Source organism: Ictidomys tridecemlineatus, chromosome 2, assembly GCF_052094955.1.
Source record: "Ictidomys tridecemlineatus isolate mIctTri1 chromosome 2, mIctTri1.hap1, whole genome shotgun sequence".
NCBI classification, from domain to species: Eukaryota; Metazoa; Chordata; class Mammalia; order Rodentia; family Sciuridae; genus Ictidomys; species Ictidomys tridecemlineatus.
The window spans coordinates 46,459,136-46,483,432 of NC_135478.1; the positions used below are offsets into that span (position 1 = coordinate 46,459,136).

Sequence of the window (24,297 nt, forward strand, 5' to 3'; positions counted from 1 at the left end):
TTAGGGCACTCAGAAATATGAATATCATCCAGGGGCACCATGGCATGTTATACCCCCAGATAAATAAATATGTCCACTTGGAAACCAAAGAAAGATTAGAACAGAGAGCAGAAGAGTTTTGTAAAGAGGCAGAGGCAGCCTTGAGAGATGGAGAGAAGGTTCCATCTAGGTGGTACTGGGGTGGAGGAAGGAACTATAGAAACACGATTCATAAAGGAGACATTTTCAGGCCCATCAGGCTGATGTCACCATTCTGTAGGTTCAGGGTCAAGCAAGCAGTTCTGCCTTTAGAGGCGGTAAATAAAAATAAAGAGAAGGGCTGTCCGATATGAACAGAGCATTCTTCACAGGGAATCTTTTCACTGAACATGTTAAACATAATTTTTCGGGTTTCTTCTCTCTTCCCAAACAGTTTCATTTTGAAAACAAGGAAAGCCATAGTATTCCGCTTTGGTCGACCAAAAAAACGCAGGGCTGAGAAACCAGAGGTCATTATGAGATGAAGCCTACACGGGACAACTCATCTGAAGACAATCAGAAGGTGATGATAAAGACTCCACCATGGAGATGGCTCTGGCATCCACTTACCTTCCGGTCCGGCCAGTTGTATTTTGCAAAGATGGTATCATAGGTGTCCACTGCCCCATCAGTGATGAGCATAATGGCCTGACTGCAGATACTTCCTTGTCCCGTGTGGTTGAACTGCAAACAGAAATAAGCTCAAAATAAAATACACATCAGAGTTGTGGGTACCGTCAAGACTTCAGGGGCACAAGGAGGGTTTGGGAAATCTCTCAGTGCAAGAGCTCGTTGTGCACCACCCAGAAGGACCTACAGGATAAATTTTTTGTTACGGACCACCATGGTTGCTCTGACAGATTGGAACTAAAGGCAGACCCTGGAAAGATTTCTGAAAAATTGTAGCCCAGAAAAATTCTCATATCTTCAAGCATGGACCACTTTTCAGAAAACAAGCCCAAAGGAGTTGGCACAAGGAGATTTAAGGGCACATTCTGCAGGCAGCAGGATGTCAGAGAGGCAACATATCTTCCAAAATCTAAAGGAGGCTCTTTAGAGTTGGTCTGATGGGCAGACAATGTGCCATAAAATAACCTCAAGGACAAATAGAGAATAAATTCAGGAATAGGACAATTTACATGAGAAGCTTTAGCACTCCTTAATTAGGGGGTTGTTAATGATAAATGTTATTCACGTGTAACATTTTGTATTAGTTCACTCATTGGTATGTATGGGATGCTGAAATTCCAAGATTGTGCAATGGTGTGCAAAACCCTAAAACTTCCACCTTTCCCTAGTGTTTTAAAAGTTCCCCGTCTTTTTGAAGATGATCCAGAGTGACCAAACATAGCTGGCTGAGTAATGTGTCCCTCCCTTGAATCCAAGGTGAAAAATTCCCTTAATGAATGCTTTTAGTGGTGCAATTCAAAGTAATACCATGTCCTTTAAAACCCTACAATTACATGATAACGCTGAGGCCTGGGGAACACAGAGGAAATCCTAAACCTTCAGGAGTAAAACTCCCTCCTTTATAACCTGAAAATTTTATTTATTTGTTCTAAGAGGATTTGCTAAGTGCCCACATAGGGCTGGGGATAACACACACACAAACACCTCTTATCTCCTGCAGCTTCATATTCTCTTTGGAGAGTCATACAAAAAACAAGATTAATAAATAAACCATGTTGTATGTTTGATAATAATGACAATAAGGAGGTAAAAGGGGGGAAAGCAGAGGGAGATAGGAAAGGGGAAGGGAAAATTTTTTTAAAAAGTAGTCAGGGAAGGGTTAGGGTTGTAGCTCAGTGGTAGAGCACTTGCCTAGCATGTGTGAGGTACTGGGTTTGATTCTCAGCACCACATCATAAATAAATAAATAAAGGTCCATCCATGACATATGTAAATATAAACAATTAAAAAAAAAAAAGTAGTCAGGGGAGACTTCACTGAAAAGGTGACATTTGAATAATACCTGAAGGAAGTGCCTACATGGGAGAAGGAGGAAGGAAAGAGGTCAAACTCTAAGTGCAGAGGCACCAAGGAGGAGCATGACCAGTGTGTACAATCTTTTGGCCAATGACACTGTAGAAAGATGGAATTTACTCTTGGCCTTGCTGATGGCCACTAGTGAACCAGAGAGGGGGGGAAAAAAGCATTATGAGTTGAAGTTAGTAGCACCCAGTGTTCATGCACTTAGAAGTCTGATGTGGAGTTGGACTATGAATAACTAGATGAATAGATGGGGAGTGGGTGGATGGATGAGTGGGTGGGCGGGTGGATGGATGGGTGGATGAATGAATGGGCAGATGAGCGGATGAATGGATGGGTGGGTGGGTGGGTGGGTGGGCAGTTCTCAAAATAACAAATTGTAAGAGTGAGCATGACCTTTAGTCTTGCTCTGGCTTCCAGTTTCAAGATACCATCTCTTGTTCTCACACTTTTGCCATGATGCCATCATCTGTCATTAGACTTTCAATAAAGACCAATCCAATGAGGCCCCTAGATCTTAGACTTTGGGTCTCCCTAACTGTAAGGTAAATAAAACTCTTTTCTATATAAAGTTACCCTGCCTCAGGTATTTTGTTATAATAACAAAAAAGAGACTGATGTGGTGTGCATGGTAGGGCTCCACAAACGTTAATTTCCTTCTCCTGCCTCTTCCTCTCTCTATCCTTTCCAGAGTTCCAGAGTCATGTATCAGTACTATGGCTACAACCTTGACAGTGACTACTCCTTAAATTCTATGTATTAGGCACTTGCTTCACTTTAGTCCTGGCCATAAGAGCCACTGCTATGACTTATACCAAACATATGCCCTGAATTATCAGCACACAAAGCTTATGATGCCACCATGTTAGTAGATAAAAATACCTGGAAACCAAAGCCATCACATGACAGAGTTGGCCAATGACTTCCATTCTACTGTCTTTATCACCGTGTCTTACTATTCCACAAAGCTCTTCGCTGGAAGATAGAAGTTGCAAATAACTGCCCTGCTTATTCCAAGAAGTTCCTGAGAGATGTATCAACTCTTCGACAGAAAGCAGAAAAAGAAATTTACACCCTGAGACTCCTTGAATCCCTACACTCAAAATCTTCCCGTGTGTGTCCACCAATCCTCCACAATAATATTACAGGGCTTTTGTTTTGTTTCATTTTTGGGGTACCAGGGATTGAATTCAGGGGCACTTGACCACTGAGTCACATTCCCAGCCCTATTTTGTAGTTTATTTAGCAACAGGGTCTCACTGAGTTGCTTAGTGCCTCGCCATTGCTGAGGCTGGCTTTGACTCCAATCCTCCTGCCTCAGCCTCCCGAGCAGCTGGGATTACAGGCATGCACCACTGCGCCTGGCAACATTACAGTACTTACTGGAACCTCATCAAGACTCTGCCCTTCTCTCCTCACTGCAAGATCCACCTTCAACCAGATGTCCAAGTGTCAATAAATATCCCACCTTCCTTCCCATGAAGACTCTCATGGTAATGCATTTTATTTCCTACTGCAGTAAGAAAAAAGCCACCTTGTAACCTGGCCTTGGGAACAGGTTATTCTGGAGAGGCTTCACATCACACAGCCTTTGCAGCAGGGAATAAGCCCCACAGCAAGTCACTAAAGATAAGTGATGTATGTTCCAGGTTATAGACGCTCAGGAGGAATGAAAATCAGGATGCCCTTCAGCTGTTGTTCATACAACTCATTTGAAAACATTCTGGAAAATCTTTCCCAAACAAAGGGAAAGAAAGAGAGAGAAATGAAGATATCTGAATAATGCAGAATGGAAGAAAGGGGCTGCCAGGAGCTATTTACTTTAAAACATTACTGTCCTCTCTGGCTGGTCCCTGGTATTTTCTGCTGCAATCTGTAGCTGGAGAATTTTGAAGAATGCAATTAAATTCAAATGCTTTGATGAGTAATATCTCTTCTCTTCATATTTGTCTAGAACTTTTTTTTTATTGAATAGCGAGAGTGATGAAAGTGTTTTCCATAATAATAACAATGACAAGGGCCTGATGATGAACTACAATTAGCTCAGTGATTCATCAGTTAGCAGCGAAAATTTCAATGCATCCTGACATTTAGAGCATTTGGTTGTGATTAACAGTCTTTGAAATGTCACCGAATTTTATTTAATTGGCTAAGAAAAATTTTTTAAAAGGTAATCACTGCAAAGATCACATTCATCGCCAAAAAAGATAATTGCAGTTGTCACATGACAAGGTAGATGCTAACTGCTGTTAGCAAACTGGCTCTGTGTTCTTACAGCATCTAATGAATGCAGAGGAGATCAATAGCTGGAAGGGGCTTAGAAGTTTATTTGAATGCTCCTTTCAAAGCCACTGGTATCAACAACTGCAAGCCTTTAAGTCTTGTGAGCAAATACCAAAACTGAAATGTAGGTAATTGTAAGACAGAATTAACTCCATTTAATTATCGTAACCTCTGAACCATTCTAAACCCCAGCCACAGTCACAATAGCAATTCTGTGTGTGTGTGTGTATGTGTGTGTGTGCATGCACGCACGCACACATTTTGCGAAATAGCTTTCTTTCTTTCTTTTTAATTTCATACTGGCTTGCAGAGGCAGACATAATACACAGGAAGAGAGTTATATCACTTAAAGGTCACACTGATGAAGTGGAAAATAGATAAAGTGTCATTTTCATGGGAGATTAACCATCCCCATGTTTGTTGAAGAATCTGACTATTAAAAGCCCAGTGGCAAGAGATGGGATGGAAATATTTCTCTCTCTGGGATCAATGTGCACTCAAAAGAACATGGTGCCAACTGGCACCCATCTCAAGAGGGACCTTTTTAAACCTTTACTGATGCCTCAGTTTCTTGCTGTCCAGAATTTACGGCTCAGCCCATCTGGGTTTCTGATTTGGCAGACTCCACACAGGTTTTTACACACGAAGGCAGAGATAGGTTTGTGGAGGGTTTCCCTGTTCAAAAGCACTTCTTCCCACACAAGGATTCAAGGGGAAAAAAAAAAATCCACTCCATATTGATTGTTTCTAGGTAGTCTCTGCGGGAGTGTGACTATGATATCTTGGAAGATACACAGAATACCCGACCCTGACGTGTGCCCAGTGAGCCATGGCTTCTACCAGATGTTAAAACTGAGTTTATGATAATTATATAAAGTGTTCCTGAGCCAGTATGTGTGAGTAATGGTATAAATACTTTTTTTTTGCAAGGTATGCTCCCTATAGAACTTCTCAAGGCCTTTAATACATGGGAGTGCACCCTTAACCAAGACAAGGGAGGCATCTCCTGCCTTGCCCTCAAACCCCATGGTGGAGATCTTGGCCAACCAGCATTCGCCTGGGTATGTCATTGGCTTAGGAGTGTCCAAAAGCACAACTGAGGAATGGAAGGGATAGACGAAGAAAAGAGACAGGGTAAAGTGAGAGGGCGAGTTAGGGAAGCAGATAGTCACAGACATGGGCATAGAGTAAAGCATGTGGGAGCAGGTGCTGCCTCTAGAGCAGAGTGGAGGATGAGAGTCGAGGATGGGTGGAGCTGTGACTAGAGCCAATGAGAATCAGGCTGGGGTGGGCTCTGTGTCTAGAGCCAATGAGAGTCAGGATGGGGTGGGCTCTGTGTCTAGAGCCAATGAGAGTCAGGCTGGGGTGGGCTCTGTGTCTAGAGCCAATGAGAGTCAGGCTGGGGTGGGCTCTGTGTCTAGAGCCAATGAGAGCAGCAGCTGCCTCCTGTCTCGGTGGTCTCTGTGATGGCACACCCAGACCATACAACTCTGCTAAAAGCAACCAGGTATGATGTCATCACACCAAACTCTCACCCCCTACACACAAAGGGTCTCCCAAGATGGGCTTTGCAGGTACACATTGATCACAAGTGCCCACGCTACAGCCCCACATAGCTCCATACTTGATGTGACACTCTTTGTGAACTCTTTGTGAACAAGGGTCCCTGTGTTTTCATTTTACACCGTGCCTCAAAATTCCTGTTGGCCAGTGCTGGGTCTAATCCTGTCCCCATTCTACACTTGAGGAAAATAAGGGTGAGACTGAGAATTATTTTCTCAAGGTCACACAGCAAGCCTTGCCTCTCAGTTCAGCAAGCCTGATCCCAGAGGTCCAAGCTTAACTCCACATAATCTCCAACCCACTCCTCCATCGCTGAGGCCAGACAGCAGAAAAACAAAAACCCACGGCAAGACAGGCTTCCAAAAATAGATCCTCCAGCTCAGAGTAAACTCCCCCTGCCCTGGCCACTAGGTTTTTGAAATAAAAAATGGGTGAACTTTCAAAATTGTGATAAGGTTTTTCGACATTACCTTGTGGGAAGAGTCTGCCAAGATTCAGAGCTCCGCACCCCAAGAAGGCACTCTCCTAGTGTTCAAACGGGAATTTAAAGGGGCAGCCTGGCCCCCTGCCTCCTCCAACTATGTTCTAAACCACTAATATGCTCTTACCAGAGATGTCCAAATACAAACCCACGCATAAATATTAATCACCTTGGAGGAAGGCAAGAGGGAACAGCCTTAGGTTTATAATAAGGGGACTAACTGTGGTCCCTGCCTTTCTAGTTTTTCTCTTTTCCTCTGTAGTCCTGCTACCGGCTCAGGATGGAGGTGGAACTGGCCTTCTTTGTGCCAAAAGACGCGGATAAAAGAGACTCTAGAAATTAGGGCCAATCCTTGGCTTGAGAGGTCAGAAAAGTGGAATATGAGAAACCTAAGTTTGGAAGTCAGCCATAATTACCTATCACACACTGAGTGAGAGACTCATCCACCCTGAGCCTCAGTTTGCTCACCTGCAAAATGGCATCAGCCTTTCCTGCCCGGCTACCTGGATTCTAGCTGCAAAGGGGCCTGAATAACCTCTGGCTGGTTCTCCAGCTCCTGGCTCAATCCCTGCCATGGATGTCACTCTGTGTGTGCCTGTTTATATTCAGAACACCCCCAGGGCTTATAGTAACAGCGATACACAGTTACTCTTTCAGAGATGAGAAAAGCAAATCAAAGAGGAGCTTACATCACTGAGAATGTTGAAGGCCTCGTTCAGAGCTATATCCAGCATTCCAATTCCTTTGGCAAAAAGCTTGTCCAGATGCTCCCTGAAGTGCTGAAACAACAAGGCAGAAACCCCATTAGTGTCCATCCTGTCACATGAAATGCCAGCCTTGAGTGGACAGGCACATGTCACAGCAAGACCGACGACACTTAGACCCACACAAACAGAGCTGTTTTTTTTTCCTTCTACATTCAAAACATAGGAATGCATTGGATATAACATTTATCTTTAATATTAGCTTTGAATATAGTTTAGGGAAAACACGGAATCTTGTGAAGTTAATCTGAATTTCCAAATTAACTCTCCAGTTTCATCTCCTGGGACTCTTGACCCATCCTGACCACTTTAGGACTTGGTACATGCCCATCCTCTGGCTCCCCTGCCAAGCTCTTTCTCACCTACTTTTGGGGTCTCAGTGTGGTCATCACCTGCTTCCTGCCCCAGGAGGCATTCCCAGACCTTAGAATACTTCCCCCATGTTACGCCGATCCACCTTGCACTTTGCTCCTCCTCCACAAACTGAACCAAGTCAACAGCCTGGTCTTTAGGACTGCATGCAACCCTCAGCCCACTATTCTACAAAACTAGCTCTTGCCTTCCAGAGAACTATTTCCCATGATGTGACTTCCACCAAGAGCCACACTGTCCAAAATGGAAGCCATGAGCCAACTATAGCTATTTACATTTAAATTCAGTACAATTACTCTACATTAAAAATTCTGTTTCTCAATAGCACTGGCCACATTTCAAGTGGTCATTGGCCACATGTGACTAGAGGATACTGCACTGGACAGTGCAGATGAAAGAACACCACCATTACCAGGACTTTCTGACCCATTGCAGAAAGTCCTGCTGAATAGCACTGACCCATAGATGCATTAGTCATTTCTCCTCCTCATGCCAGTGACTAATGGTGAGTCAGAGGAAGGACTAAGGCCTGTACCAAGTGGATATGTGTGATTCTTGTCTGGTACACATTCCCCTTCTGATTTTCCTTCTGTCCTCCATGCTTTACATAGTGGGGATGAGGTTAATCTTTCTCCCTTCCAGATGAATGGGTGGGTCCATTTATCAGGTCTGTCCGATCTGTGAATTCTACCCTAAGCGCCAGTCACAGTCACACAAAGAAACTGACCCAATCTCTGGACTTTTCCTGGAATGCGAGAGAGAAAATTCTCTTTCCAGCTCAATTGCTGAGAAGTCAGGGAGGGAGCAGGGGTGTCTGCAATCACCTGCTCACATTGCAGGGAAAGAGCTCACCTAGAGGAAGGTGATAGCCAAGGACGGCAGAGCCCACAGTGCTGGGGCCGAGATGGGATCTTATAATGACATGACCTGAGCCCCTCCATCCAGGACTAGCTTCTTCAGATGAGGTAATCAGTAAATTTGCTCTTTTGCTTAACCAGTTTTAGGTGGACTTGAGCCTCTTAATTGAAAACATCCCTGCAGTTCCTCTGCAGGTAAGTGAATCAGTAAATTTGCCCTTTTGCTTAACCAATTTTAGCTGGATTTGGGCCTCTTAATTGAAAGGGTCCCTACAGTTATCTAAAACATCAGAAAGATCCTGGATGGTGAGACACCATCTCTGATGAGCTTTCCCATATAAAAATGATCCTCCTCATCTCACCTCTGCACCCTTCTCCTCTTCTTGTTCACTGGCATGGTGCCATGGCACTGTGTGGCTCACTGAGGGCCTATGCCAGCCACAGCAAGGTGCTTCATGCACAGCAGGCTCTCGGTGTTCACGTGCCTAATGGCTTAGCAACTGCTGCTTTGGCTGCCAACAGCCAGGAATCATCTGTGATGATGCTAAAAGTGAATCCTAGCCACAGGCACCCGAAGGGCAGTTTCTGGAAGGAAAAGGAGCCACCTGCATCTCTCGCCACACCATGAATTTCTTCTCCTCTACTCCCAATTGTTGCCACTGTAAGATTCAGAAATTATTGCATTTTCAGCAGCTTGGGAGGCTGAGGTATGAGGATCGAAAGTTCAAAGTCAGCCTCAGCAACCTAGTGTGACCCTGTCTCCAGGTAAAATATTTTTAAAAGGGCTGGGGCTGTGGCTCAGTGGTTAAGTGCCCTTGAGTCCAATCCCCAGTACCAAAAAAAAAAAATAAAAATAAAAAGTTACATTTAATGTCATCTCATTATCATTGTTGTAGATAAGCAATTGGTAGAAAGACCCTGTGGGTTCTGAAAAAAGAAAAAGAAAGAAAGAAACCAAGCTAGGAGTCAGGAACTGAGTTCTAGTCTTGGCTATCCCATCTACCTGCTGTGCCCCATGACAAGCAGCATGAGCTCCAACTAGGGTATTGCCCTGGGGAGCGGGAGTGGGTAGTACCACCTTAGGGGTGGAACAGCAAGAGCCCAAGGCCTCTGAGCGCAGGTAGGAAACGATTCCCAATCCCCCTCTACCTTTCCAAAGCCTGAAGGAGACACCTCCCTCATTTCCTTCTTAATGCATAGGGGTATGGAGCAGGAAAAAGCCACCATCCAAGAGAACTCTAGTGAAAGAGAAAGATGAGGCTGTTTTTATTTCACAGTCACTGAAAGAAAAGACGGTCCCCCCAGGGTTCATGGCAGAGAAGGAAATCAGTGTCAGAGCAGCAACTGAGTAGTCACCACAGGGAAAGTGAGAGTGGAGGGTGCTAGCCATCTTCAGGATATTTAGTTAGGGTCCCATTGATACAGGCAAAAGTGATTAGAAGAAAACTAGGATTTTTCAGATGGGGGCTCTGCCCAGGTAACATCACCCATTATCTTTGTGAGTCTGTTACTATCTCATGTCCACACTCTCTGGCTTTTGTCTCAACCTGTATCGTTGCCTCAAACTCCGTTATACATACATGATACCATAAAGGTGTATCTCCAAGTTCACTAACTCATTAAAGCCCCAAGTTTTCAATTCTGCAGATCCATCAATGAAATTGATACAGATGCATTAAAATAGGTTGGCAGTTATCGCCTAGAATTTATTAAAATTTGTTATAATTCCTAATATTAATACTATCAATAATATTAATCAATATTACCACTAATCATGTACCAATTTTTTTCTCAAAAGAATAGACCTCTAAAAACACAAATATGTTTTTGCGAAGTTATCATGAATGATGTATTCAGTGCGCAAGTTGTTTTAGGTGTTCCATGTATGGGATGATGAGACATCATGGGTTAAAAAGTTTTAACCCTTCCACAAAAGAGAAAGGAGGAGGGAGGGAGGAACTGTCTTCAGTATTTGAATATTAAAAAACAAAACAAAACAAAACAAAAAAACCTAGAAAGCTTTATTCTTCAAACATCTAGGTCAACTTTCTAAATTGCAACTATATAATCTCACACACCCTGGAAAATGACTTATTTTGCCCTTCAAGGGTCAGGTTGTCCAAGTGGATAGGAACAAGGCTGATTGCACTGACTCCAAGCCCCGAGTGTCCTCAAGAGGCCAGCTCCAGGACAGAAGGCTCAGGACTGGTAAGGGGGAGCTGCTCAACAACGCTGCACCAGAAGGTGGCCAGTTTTCACCATCTTTCTGAATTAAAATCAACAGTTTACTGGAAATGGTGACAGTTCCATTTTATTCTGAAACCTCAATAACAGAAGAAGACGGTGGCTTTTTATCTTTGCTCCAGGCGACTCATGCAACATATGCTGCTGCCCAGGAAAAGGCCTTGCTTCCAAAGCAATTAGTGTAGCTTAACGCCTGGGGAGATGAACCCGCACGCGCCATGGCTGCCTGTGCCCAGGAGCCAGCGGGCACCGCAGAGCCCGCTTATCTCTGCCAAACAGTCACCACATCCAGGCCAGCGCAGGATCCCGGGGAAGTCACCTCTCCTTCCACCAGCATTTGATTTAGTTGAATGATACTGATCCCTCTTTCTGTGACAACAGTGCTTATATTTTCTCCCTATGTGATTATAATAAATGTCTGAGTCCTCCCAATCCAAAATGGGGGAGTCAATCGAGTCCAATGTGGACATCAGGAGACAAAATGACCCTGCTGTCCCCAGATCCCTGAAGGCCCATGGTCCTAGCTGTGGTGTACAGACAGATTTAGTGGGAATGAGAGCTAATGGCCACGTATCCATGATACCCATCAGGGTCACTCAAGAACTGCAGACCTTAGGAATGAAATTCATACCCATTAGGACACTTGGCCATGGAAAGGTTTCTGAAATTGCCTCACCACGTCCTCCAACACCAGCCAACCCTGGCACCGTGACCACCTGCCTGTCAGGCACTGTGTGTTTTTAATACGGTTATTTCACCTGATCCTGCTAACACCCTTAAAAGAAAGGTCACAGCTCTATTTTAAACATAAGCTAAAGGAGAGTCAGCTTGGAGAAATCATTTGCCCAAGATGGCACAGCAAGTATAAAGCTGAGTGGGTTTCAAAGTACCAAGCCCCATACCTTCAGCCCTGGGCAATAGAGCCCCTTAAAACACACAAGACACAGCTGTCCCTTTCCATGAAAAAGTGAAGCATACAGTAAAACCATGATCCTGTCCAGGGCTGATTGCATGAGTATGTGACCTATTCAGTGACCCAGAACCCATGCTGAGAAGGACCCCATGTGCGGTTGCATGCTCTGCTGCTGCTGTTTTGAAACTGTTAATAAATTTACCTTTGAATGTGCTGTATGTAAGTGAAGCCCAATGGAACAATGGAGCAAATATGTGATCCATGGAGATACGTCGCCTGGGTGCCCACTACCCCATTCACATACAGCATTTTTAATGTCCTAGAAACATGGACTTCTGTTGGGCAGCTCCAGGGGAAGGTTTTTTTTTCTCAGATGCACTTGACTCCAGTGAATAACTGTGCACTGTGACTGTCAGGTGGCTCAAGGTATGCATTCATTGACAAACTAAAATTAAGGCATTATAAGAGAGCCCTGAACAGCCTCTCCAATTTCCAGCTCTATCAGAGCTGGACAGTACCAGATATGGTACCATCTGCCTTTCCTAAAAGAGGGATGTGGTTTCCATGAGTCAGGTCAGGCTGTGTAGATGAGCAGTGTCCCAATGATCATGTCTCTCTCATGCCAACCTCCTTGGCAAGATTTCCAAGTAAGCCTTCTGATAGTTCTGCAGTCCAAACGCAGAGCGCAAAATCCACTCATCAGAGACCCAGAAGGTGCCCACACCTGTCTTCCAATCTGACTCGGACACCAGTGCCATGAGGTTATTTAATATAAATATGGGCTCTTTGTCTTAATGTAATTCCTTCTGACAAAACACCCTACAACTCTACCCATAATTTCCCCCATGCTCCCACTTAGCCCATGAAATCCTGAGGCTGAATTTTGCAGCCTTTTCTTAGCAATTGCTTCCAGGGTGTAGGACCCTGCAAAGTCAGTACATTGTAGAGGAAAGGCACCATCTTGTGCTCTGGTCACCTCCAAAGCCCAGGCTCCCGTAAATCAGACTGCCACTTGATTCCAGTTGGGTTGTGGTGTTTCTCAAAGTTGAAAAACAGAATGTCCCAAGAAAGCTGGTAGGAGAGAGGCAGGACCAACCAGCTGTTTGCAATTTGGGGGAGAAAGTACAGACACTGATAGAACCGTGTAGAAGCCATTCCCATTTCTCCTTCCCGTTGTGTAGAACAAATTGAAGTGTCTGAAGGGAGCAGCTGTTTAATGGCAGCACCAAATTAGAGACAAGATAGAAATCCTGGATGTGAACAATGAATGTTATTTCATACCAGGTATATCAGACAGATTAGCTCCAACTTCATTTCAATGGCAAAAGCGCTAATTATTCCATGCAAGATGATGGTAGTGAGCTCAGAATTGAGGATCCTGTACAATTGGGAACTCTCCAAAGCAGAACGGTACCCTACCTAAGCAGCCCACATTCTCAAGGAACTGCTAAGAGGGACATGCTAATGACGGTGTCCAGAGCAAGACTGCAGCCTTTCATGAGCTCATGGTCCTCCTTATGAGGTCACCTGTACTTAGAAGAGCACCTCAGGATCCAGGCTCTGTGAATCTTCAAGAGATAGAGGAAAGCCACACCCCATAGGTTTCCTGGGACAGCAGCACCTGCTTTGTCTCAGCAAGGTACCCCGTGGTGTGTGTGTAAACAGCACGTCTTTCTGACATTTCCAAAGGTTCAAGTTCATCCTTCATAAACTTCGTGAAAACCTTGATTTCATTTGAATTCGTTTCTGAGGAAGAACGCCTTCATCAGCTCTGGTGTGTGAGAGCTGACAGAAGTCAGAGTTTCAGTTAATTCCAAACATTGTACCCAGCTCCGTGGATGCCTCCGCTCTGAAGCAATGTGTTTATAGCAGGCATCCAGGGAGCATATGAAGCAGACGTGGCTCTGTGGATGCCAATGGCTCATCCTCACCAAACCATCCCGTGCTGTCATGCTGAGTGCTCTCTACACCAAACTCAGAGCTGCTGCCCAGTGAGACAGGGGGGTGGGTGCAAAGATCCAGGGCGGAGCCGCACTCGCCCCTGGAACAGTGGCAACGTTCATTTCTGGGGCATGTTTTGGCACAGACAAGTGACCCCAGGAGACAATTAAATTAAAAGCTTTTGGGGTGAAATTACTTGGTAGATTTGTGTAGCTTTACAAAACTTATATTCAATTAAAATGTTTGTTTCAATGATCCCTCTATTTTGTCAAACTTAATAGGAGTATTAAACTTAATTTTCTCAATTCCTTCCATTCTCATTCAAGTCTGAGAATAAACAAATAGCTTGTATGACACTGTACTTTTTAGGGACATAAAACATTTATTAGCCTAGGCCCTGACTATTTAGGTTCCTAGGATTTTGTTTTTTTCAACCATTACTGTGGTGAACGCCTTTGTGCCCACATCATAGTATATATGTGTAGTAATAATAGTTTGGCCACTTCGTAGAAGGTAAATGATTGGGTCATTTCCATATATACATATACACACACACACACACACACACACACACAGAGCTACTGTGGCATTTAATAAGGTAATAAAAAGTACTTAATGCTAAGTACTGTAGGCATTTAATAAGGTAATACAGAGTACTGTGGGTATTTATCGAGGTAATACAAAGTACTTAATGCAGAGTGAGCATATAGCAAGCACCCAGTAAGCACAAGGTCTCATGAGTAGAACACTTATGACTTTAGAAGACTGGAGCCCCCACCAACATGTTGATGCAACCTCATGAGAGACTCTGAGCCAGAACAACCCAGGTAAGCTACACCTGGACTCCTAACCTCTGAAACTATATGATAGTAAATGTTCATTGTTTTGAGCAATAATAGATAATACACCCCCACCTAGTATATTTTGATACACATTATATTAGTTCATCTATAAATATTTCACTGCAATATATGTGTCTGAAATAAAAAGACTTTAACAAACAAGACCTTAATACACATGTTATGTAATGTCCATCAGAGTCATATAGTTTGAACCAGGATCCAAATGAGGTCTATATCATTGTGATCAGTTCAGAGAGGTCTCTTATGCTAGGGTTACTTCCTCCGTTATTTCTCCTCTGATTTTGTTGTTGTTGTTGAACAAATCAGGTTGTTGGTCATGGAGAATATTCCAGAGTCCCTATTTTACTGATTGTTTTCTTGAAGTGTCATTTAACAGATTGTTAGATTTAGCAGCTTGATCAGGTTGCAGTTGGGCCATTTATTTATTTGATATTGGACGTCACTCATGGTGCTGATGTTTCCTCAGACAAGTATTTGGTGGCCTCCCTGCATTGATGGAAGCCACTGATGCCTGATGCCTAGATCCGTTTATGCATTTGGGGCTGTGACATGGTGGGATATTTTAATTCCATCACCCCTCCTCATTTATTAGATGAAAAATTTGCAGAAAAAGAAGCTTCCCTCTTGAGCTATTTAGTTATCTGACAAATCACTTGGCCGGGGGTGTGGCTCTGGAGTAGAGCGCTTGCCTGGCAGGTGTGAGCCCCTGGTGTACCCTGGGTATACCCTGGGCTCAGAGATCCAGGAAGGAAACAACTCTGTTGGAACTGATAGACATTTAGAGTTCATGTTCAATAAATTATGAGCCAGAATGGTTGTTTAAGGATCAAGAGGCCTTAAGATTCAGAACAAAGATTGACTATCAGGTTGTGTGGTTCATGATATGGGACAGATGTGCTGATCTCAGAGACCCTCAGATAAGCAGCAGGTGGGCCATAAATTAAACAGGAACACGGACCTCAAAACACAGGGCCATTTACATGCTGTAAACAAAACAGTGGTAATCCACAGGAAATTCAACCACAGGACACGAAATCAACAAAGGGCTTTATAGACAACATGCATGCTCCTATTCCAGAAAATTAAGATTTAATCACTGGTGAGGGAAATAACAACTGAAAAATCTCTCCCAGAAGGAATCTTATGACATGATGATAAAGGAAAAAAAAAAAAAAAACAATTTCTGTCTTTTGAACTCATTCTTGAAAGATTATAGTTCTTTTAAATATTCAAGTTGTTTTTCTAAAGCAAAACACCTGGTTGTAATTATGTAGTCGACCTGACAGGTAGACATATAAATTAATAAATACAACGTACCCTCTAGAGGCCTCACGGCTCAACTAAATATCCACTGTGCTAAGTTTCACAGCACGGGGTCCTCTTTGTGGGGAAGCCTCATAACATTTAGAATTTCTGCCCATCTGAGAATGCTGTTCATGTAGCGCTTCTTCATGTCCCGGGGGTGGTCCATTTTCACAGTGGTCCACTAAGACCTCTACCTCTCAGATCCAGCAGGACCAGGGGCCTCTCCTCTGAACACAGATCACTTATCCCAGCAAGGCAGGATTAGGAGAAACGAGGGATCCGGTCTTGTCTGCCACTGTGGATTGGGCCATTTTAGCTGGCTCACAAATCAAGTTCTCATTTGGTGCTGAACAGGCTGGCAACGTCAGACTAAGAAACAGGACTTATCCCTTCCCAGAGTTTGGGCATCTTCCCAATGCTCTGGAGGTGATCTGTGTTTTAGCTTGGAAGGAAGGGGTTTCATGTGTTTAATTAACACATCTCTTCTAAACTGTTAATTGAGGTTAAAAGGACTTCAGAAAGAAAACCATAATTCCCATCATGCAGAGAAAAAAAAGCAAAATATTATCTAACACTGGTATAACAATCTTCATAAATATAAAAAAATCTAGGTGTTGCAGTACATCCTTTATTTGGGGTTCAGGGCTCCCTGACTTCATCTTCACAAAGCCCTCCGGTATTTCCCTCTGTGACTCGGGGTTCTGGGGCTGCTCCTGATTCCAGTTGTCTATGAAGATGAGTCTCTAGAACAAATGGTTCTAGGAGTGGTATGGTTCTGCAAGAGTGCTTCCTTGTTAAATCCGTGAGAAAGACCCTGCTGGCTTCCTAAGTCAAGGAGACTTTTATGGTTTAAATGGGAGGTGTCCCCCAAAAGCTCATGTGTGAGACAATGCAAAACGGTTTAGAGGAGAAATGACTGGGTTATGAGGTCCTTAATGCAATCAGTAAATTAATCCCCTGGTGGGGATCTATTGAGTAATAACTCAAGGTAGGGAAGGGGTGGCTGGAGGAGGTGAGAATTGGGAGGATGCCTTTGGGGTACATATTTGCATCTGGAGAGTGGAGCTCTCTCTCTCTCTCTCTCTCTCTCTCTCTCTCTCTCTCTCTCTCTCTGCTTCCTGATCACCATATGAGCCACTTCCCTCCAACACACTCTTCTGCCTCACCTTGAGTCTCCAACGATGGAGCCGGCTGTGTATGAACCAAGACTCCTGAAACCATGAGCAGCCAAACAAACTTTTCTTCCTCTACAATTGTGCTGCTCAAGTCTTTTAGCAATAAAAAAGCTGACTAAAGCAGATAACTAACCACAAAACATCAGGCCATTTAAGAAAAAGAAACGCTCCTCCAATAGGGGGCACAGTATGGAACCCACTTCCAGCCCTGCCAGATACGGAAGGCTGGACCTCAGTTCACCTCCAAGGAGCCTCTAAGGAAACTGAAGGAGGCAACCCTGGGACAGCCACATGGTGGCAGAACGAACGGCGCTGTTGTGAATCCCACAGGTCCTGGGACACGCCGCAATGAGCGCACCTGCACACTGTCTTTCAGTCTCACCCTGGTTAATGGCATCCTTGAGAGAATGTGTTACAGCACATTAAAGGGTGAAAGCAAATGAAAGAGAATACAGAAAGAAAGTAAGAATTGGAATCAGACCTCAAGGGATTATTAAGCCACGAAAGGGGCAGGTTTTCAAGAGGGAAAATGGCCACTGGCTACAGTAGGGTCTGAGTGCTGTAGGAAACGTGTTGGTTACAGCTGGAGGGAGACCTGGGGCAGTCAGGGGAAGGGTTGTAGAGAAGGAAAATTGCAAAATGTGGAGAGCCCATTCTTCTATCCTTCCCCTTGGGGGTTGTTATTTTCCATGTCTTTCAAAGGGTGTGGATAAAGATCATGGGGGCTCAGTACAGGGGACAGACAGCCCGGTGATAGATGGGGGCCACGTGGGAGTCCCTTCTTCATCTTCCCTTCCTGCCTTCCCTCTGGCTGAGGCCTGGGCTTCTATTTTATCCCGCTGCAATGACTAAGGCTCCAACTTTACCACAGACATGGCAGGGGGGTGAGTAAGGGGAACAGTTGTAGATAAGGGAAGTTCCCTGGGGCCAATTTCCATATCCTCCAAAGGGTAAGTTAATATGATACGCAATCTTTTTTTTTTTAAAAGGTAAACACTGCTTTAACATTATGGGCACTGAATTCGTTTATTTTTAAAACAAAAATGCCGATGACTCCAATAATACTAGGGACCAAGTCTTTTTTTTTTTTTTCTTTTCCTCCTCTTCTCCTTCCACATCCCAGCAAAATCTGAATAGAACTTTCAAGATAGTACCATGTATTAAGTACGACCTGCACCAAGAAAGGGACTCTTGTCCACGTTTGAGGAGATTCTGCTCCATTCTCCATCCCTTTTCGGATGTTCCGTCGCGGAAGGGACTGGAAGGCCATATGCCCCCTGCTTTTTCCGGGTTAAAAAAATTTGTCATGAGCACAGAGCAAGCACACTGAATTCACAAAACAGCATTTGAGAGGGAAAAGGACTCCACTGCTGAATGACTCGAATCACAGGGATCTTGAGGACAAATATAAAAGACCAGCTGACCGGGACGATGCTCTCTAGGGGCGAGAAAGTCCCCTGCAGTCTTAGGAGGTGGGACATAAATTGAAATGTGGAGAATTTACAATCATTTGAAATTCACTTAGGAAAAAAAAAAATTTTGTAAAAGCTCCTGAAGCAGAAATAGGGTTTGAGAAATGATTGACAATTAGAAACATCATGTGATTTGAAAACTGAGCCACTCATTGAGGACACCACCCCCCCACCCAACCTTCCCCTACACATCCTTCCCTGGATTCTAAGTCAATGCCAGGGCATGAGTGCTTAACCACATCGTCACAAAGATGGCATGGCCACTGTGTGGTGAAGGAGGAAGACAGGAGGAAAAGAGGTGTTGGATCTAAAACATGGAAAGCTCTAGAATATGGAAGCCAATGAGAGTCACATCCAGTCCCTCAAGTGCTGTGATTTTCAAACAAATCTGCATTAATGTCCATCCGTCAGCTCCCACTGATCAGAATCTTAGGATGGACAAGGAATGGAAATGGAGAGTTTTGAAAAAAGTATGACATGGGCCAGGCATGGTGACACACACCTGTAATCTCCATAACTCAGGAGGCTGAGGCAGGAGGATGACAAGCTCGAGGCCAGCCTCAGAACTTAGCAAGACCTTGCCTCAAAATAAAAAAAAATGAAAATAAAAAGGACTGAGTATGTAGTTCAGTGGTAAAATGCCCCTGGGTTCAATTCCCAGTACTATTAAAAAAGGAAAAAAGGGTTACATGTGATTCCGCTGTGCACTGTTGATTAAAATCTTCTGCCTTAAGAAACTCAATAAGCAGCTCAACTCACAATAGCTAAACTATGGAACCAACCTAGGTGTCCTTCAACAGATGAATGGATAAAGAAAACGTGGTACATATACATAATGAAAATGTGGTATATATAAGAAATGGAATATTACTCAGTCTTAAAGAAGAATGAAATTATGAAATTTGCCAGTAAATGGACAGAGCTGAAGAATATCATGCTAAGTGAAATAATCCAATTCCAAAAAACCAAGGGCCAAATGTTTTTTCTGATATTTGGATGCTAATTCACAGTAAGGAATTGAGGTGCTGCTAGGGAAGAATAGAGTTACTTTAGATTAGGCAGAGGGGAGTGAAGGGAGGGGAGAGGGTATGTTGGTAGGAAGGATAGTTGAATGAATCTGATATTATTATCCTTTGTGCATATATGACTACATGACAGTGTGATTCTACATCATGTACAACCAGAAGAAGTTATACTCCTTTTATGTATGATGTGTCAAAATGCATTCTACTGTCGTGCATAACTAATCAGAAGAAATTTTTTTAAAAAAGAAACACAAAATTAAAATGAGCAGTTTATCCAGAAACAAACAAATGAAAGGTAATAAACTAAGATTCATGGAGCATTTATTCCAATAGCTGCCAAGTACTTATATCAGGTATTATGGGTTCAATTGTATCTTTTCCCTACATCCCCCAAAAAGATATGTTGAAGTCCTAACATCCAATATCTTAGATTGTGATCTTATTTGGAAAAAGGCCATTGCAGATGTAATTGAGTTAAGTCAATATGAGGTCATGAGGCTGGGCGCCTAATCTAGGATGATTGTGTCCTTGTAGGAGACACAGGTGTGGACATACCCAGAGAACAGACAGCTACATGAAGTTGGAGGCAGAGACTAGGGAGATATGTCCAGAAACCAGGGAATGCCACGGAACTCCAGCCACCACCAGAAGCAAAGAGAAACGTGAAAAACCTCCCTACAGGCCTCAGAAGAAGCATGGCCAACCCACACCTTGATTTCAGACTGTTGACCTCCAGGACTCAAGAGATGAGAAATTGGAATTATTTTGAGCCACCCATTTTATGGTACCTTATTAAAGCAGTCCAAGGAAACTAACACAACAGCATTTCCCAAATTGTCACCCAAAAAACTTACTTGATTAGAAAAAAAATTGAAAAGAAATTATTTCATTCCTTTGGAGACTCACAACGTATGTGAGCATTTTTAAGGTTCTGAGAAGTTCTGCAGCAAAAATTTTAAAATTTGTGAAATCTGTCCTTTCTAAGCTTTGTTGGGCCACAAAATCTCCACTTCCCTGCTCCCCATCAACTCACTGAATAACATCTCATCCTTGAACTAAGCCTTTTGGAGGAACTCCGGTGTCTCCAATCAAAACCGAGAAGCATAGTATAGACATTCTTTGTAGAAAACATGGCCGATGCCTGATTTCCATAGCCACCCTTGTCATCTATGTGCCAGTGGGAATTAAGACTTTTCTAACACCTTCACCTCCTACTGAGTTACCCTCTGTATTAGTCAGCTTACAGCTGCCATAACAAAAACCACCAACGAGGCAGCTTAAATAACAAAAATGTATATTTTACAGTCCTAGAGGCTGGAAGATCAAGGTGTAGGCAAGTTTGTTTTCTCCTGGGGGCTCTTTCCTTGGCTCACTGACATGTCATCTCAGCTTTTCCTCTGTCAACATGTGTTCCTGATCATATTGGATCAGGGCCCCACCCTATGACCTCAATAAACCTTAATGATCACTTTAAAGGCACTATCTTCTAATACAATCACATTAGCTGTCCTCATACATTAATATGTCCTTAAACATATTAATATGGAAGGACACAATTCAGTCCATCATACCTTCCCAACTCTCAGAGGGCCTAAGCCCTTGTTTTGTAGGTCAGAAAACAGACCAAAGATGTTAAGTAAGTTGCTCAAGGTCACCAGCAAGTACCAGAGCCCAGGCCCTCGACAACCTCAGTGTCCCGGGATCCCTTCACTTCTTAGACCCCATGCCCAACTAATCCCTTCCATGGCAAGCAGGACTCTAACAACACACATTTCCACAATAGATTCTGCATTCGTTTTTTGGTACCAGGGGTTGAACTCAGGGGTGCTTAGCCACTGAGCCACATCTCCAGCCCTTTTTTATGTTTTATTTTGAGACAGGGTCTCATTGAGTTGTTTAGGGCCTCGCTAAATTGCCGAGGCTGGCTTTGAACTTGAGATCCTCCTGACTCAGGCTCCCGGCATAATACACATTCTTAGGACTTTCTTGTGAAAAGATATTTGAGCTATCATACACTCAAAGCTCCAAAAGCTACAGCAATCACAGCAGGAGCCCCAAAGGCAGAAGCCACATCTGTCAGAAGTACGGAGGCAACCTCCAGCCATGTGGTCTACACTAGACTTGGCATCTCACAGTCTGTTGAGGGAAGAAGCAGCTCACGGTGGTTAAATGCACAAATTATGGAGCCAGGCCACCTGTGTTCCAGTTCTAGCCCTGAGACTCTTTATTGGTAAAGTTTTCTCACCAATAAAATGGGGGGAAAAAAACACACCAGGGCTGCCGGTTCAGCCCAATAGGATCACAGATGTCTCGTAATGAGCAAAGAGCCTGAAACTAGTAAATATCTAGAAAATTACTGGATGTTATTAAGGGAATTTTTAAAACTTTCTATGAAGGTTCAGAAAGCACATCCTCTCTCTGCACAGCCCCAATGCCTCTTGACTTAGGATTTTCCCAATGGTGCTCATTCTTGGTGGCAATAGTATAAAACTACTTCAGTGAAAACCTTAAAATTGGATTTTTGAGAAGTAATTGCTCCTCTGGCTCCAAGGACTACACAGGGGCAAGACTTTCAAGTTTACTTCCAAAGCAAACTTAAAACAACAACAACAACAAATAACTCTTCAAAAACTCATATGAAGAAATAAAGACGGTCTAAATAATATCAGAGCAATATTCAGGTAAGCGTGAAGCTGGCATCTACATCGTGGGATGTGGGCACAGGGGCATTTTGCTCTAATGCTAGTTTAGCCTTTTACATTCAGAGCTGGTGAGAAGTGGATTGGGGAGGTGGTGAGAGGAGTTCAGGCCCTATCTTGCAGTGGTCCAGCTCCAGGCATCCAAGTTTCCATGAGTGCAGGCCAGGGCTACAAATGACGGCCATGAAGGCAGTGGGATGGGACCAGGGAAGCCTCTGGCTTCAGCCCTCTTCGTGCACCTGAGAATCCAGAAGCTGAAAGAGACGTTCTCCACTAACCATTCCAGACTCCTGTTGGAACAAGGCTGACTTGATCAGCCTGAATAAGGCTTCTCTTTGGTTCCCCAAAGTGTAAAACAAGAAGCTCATAAGAGCTGGGTAAGATAGAGCACATCTGTAATCCCAAAGGCTTGGGAGGCTGAGGCAGGAGGATCGCAAGTTCAAAGCCAGCCTCAGCAACTTAGCAAGGCCCAAAGCAACTCAGCAAGACCCTGTGTCTAAATAAAATAGTAAAAGGGGCTGGGGATGTGACTCAGTGGTTAAGTGCCCCTGGGTTCAATCCCAGGTGCCAGAAAAACAAAAACAAAAAAAGAAGCTCACAAGAGGAATGTGCTGGTTGTTGTTATGCAACCAATGAATGGAAAATATAAAATGAAATAAAGAAAAGAGAAGGAAGGGTGGGAGCTACAGGACATGGACAAGTAAGAATAGCAGCTGATCCTTAGACAACTTGATAAACCCCTTCTCACAATTTGTGCTGTGATTTTGCCTTCAAATAAAGATAAGGAGTGGCTGGGTGCAAGGGTGCACGCCTGTAATCCCAGCAACTAGGGAGGCTGAGGCCGGAGGATCACAAGTTCAAAGCCAGCCTCAGCAACTTAGTGAGGTCCTGAGCAACTCAGTGAGACCCTTTCTCTAAATAAAACATAAAAAGGGCTGGGAATGTGGCTCAGTAGCTAAGCACCTCTGGGTTCAATCCCAAATACCAATACATACCTATATACATACATGCAAAGAGGACTAGGTGACTTCAGCTAGAGACCTGGGCCAGACTCAGGTCTCATATCATTTTAGAATTAACATGCACTTTATTCTGCTAGGAGAGGATTCTGCATTTTAGTCTAAAGTCACTGCAGAAGACAGGGTCACTCAAATTGAGGTACAATGAAGTTTCACCCAATTCGTATAAAATGGCTTCTACTGCACAACTCACGTCTCTAATTCTGACGGGCTGGGATTCACCAGTGTTCACTGCAATGCTGACACTGTCCTGAGATCTTCACATACACTTATGAGCATCTGGATAGGCACTGGGAGAATCAAACAAGGTCTGAGGCCTCTTGGAACTTATTTCCTATTGGGCAGGTGGTGGGGCAGTCGGGGGCAAGATAATGAATGAATGAATGAATGAACAAATAAATGTTGAAGGTGCAGGAGCTTGTAGCAAGTGCTCTGGATAATGGGTTTGGTGAAAAATAGTGATATAGAGAGCCTGGGGTCCCTTGGCTGGATGGTCACTAAAATGTGAGTATTTAAGGCATAAAGGAGCAAGTACTAGGACTGGAAGGACCATTGTGCATCTGAAATGGTGGCCCGTGTCCCTCTGAACAACAGAGGCTGGCTTGCAATGGGGTTAGAAGGTGAGTCCACAACAGGACAAAGGCCACCTCACTCATGCATGGCAAGAAACTGGAAATTTCTCATAACCATCATAAGCAAGTAGGTTTTGACCTGTGTTATCGGTTGAATCGTAACCTAGGAAAAGGTTGTACTGAAGCCCTAACCCTCTGACCTCAGAAGGTATCCTTGTTTCAAAGGGTCCTTGTAGATGTAATTAGTTGAAGTAAGATGAAATCCTTCTGGAGTACGGTGGACCTCTAATCTAATAGGACTGGTTTCCTTATAAGCAGACCACCAGGGGAAGAGAGATACCACCACAGGATTGGAGTGGTACATCTATAAGCTAAGGGACACTAAGGTTGGTGGCAAGCCACCAGAACCTAGAGGAAACAGAGGAAAGTTCCTCCTAACCATTTTCAGGAGAGGCAGACCCTGGTGATACCTCGATTTTCAGAATTCTAGCCTCTAATGCTGTGAGACAATGTATTTCTGCTGTCTTCTGCCACCCAGTCTATGGAACTTTACTGTAGCATCCCCAGCATGGCTCAGGCTGCACAGTTTTCAAGGTCTTGGTGAATTCTACCAAGAGACCACTGGCTTAGACTTCCCTGGGACTTTGAAAATCACAGTTTGCAACAACCCTGTCACATTTCTTAGCAGTCATCTCCTAGAGTTTAGACCATGAGAGGCACAGGTCACCCTTATTATCCAGGA

General features: G+C 43.8%; 1 protein-coding gene across 5 annotated transcripts in view; it reads right to left on the reverse strand.

Annotated features, from left to right (window-relative positions):
* The window catches only part of Cacna2d3 (calcium voltage-gated channel auxiliary subunit alpha2delta 3), an 873,532-nt gene that overhangs the window by 418,271 nt on the left and 430,964 nt on the right, over positions 1–24,297 (reverse strand). For all 5 annotated transcript variants that reach the window (XM_078038406.1, XM_078038403.1, XM_078038405.1 and 2 more), the window contains exons 10-11: positions 7,024–7,113; positions 589–702 (exon numbers count right to left, since the gene is read on the reverse strand). In XM_078038406.1, the coding sequence (XP_077894532.1) occupies positions 589–702; positions 7,024–7,113 (204 nt within the window). The remainder of the gene's footprint in view (positions 1–588; positions 703–7,023; positions 7,114–24,297) is intronic.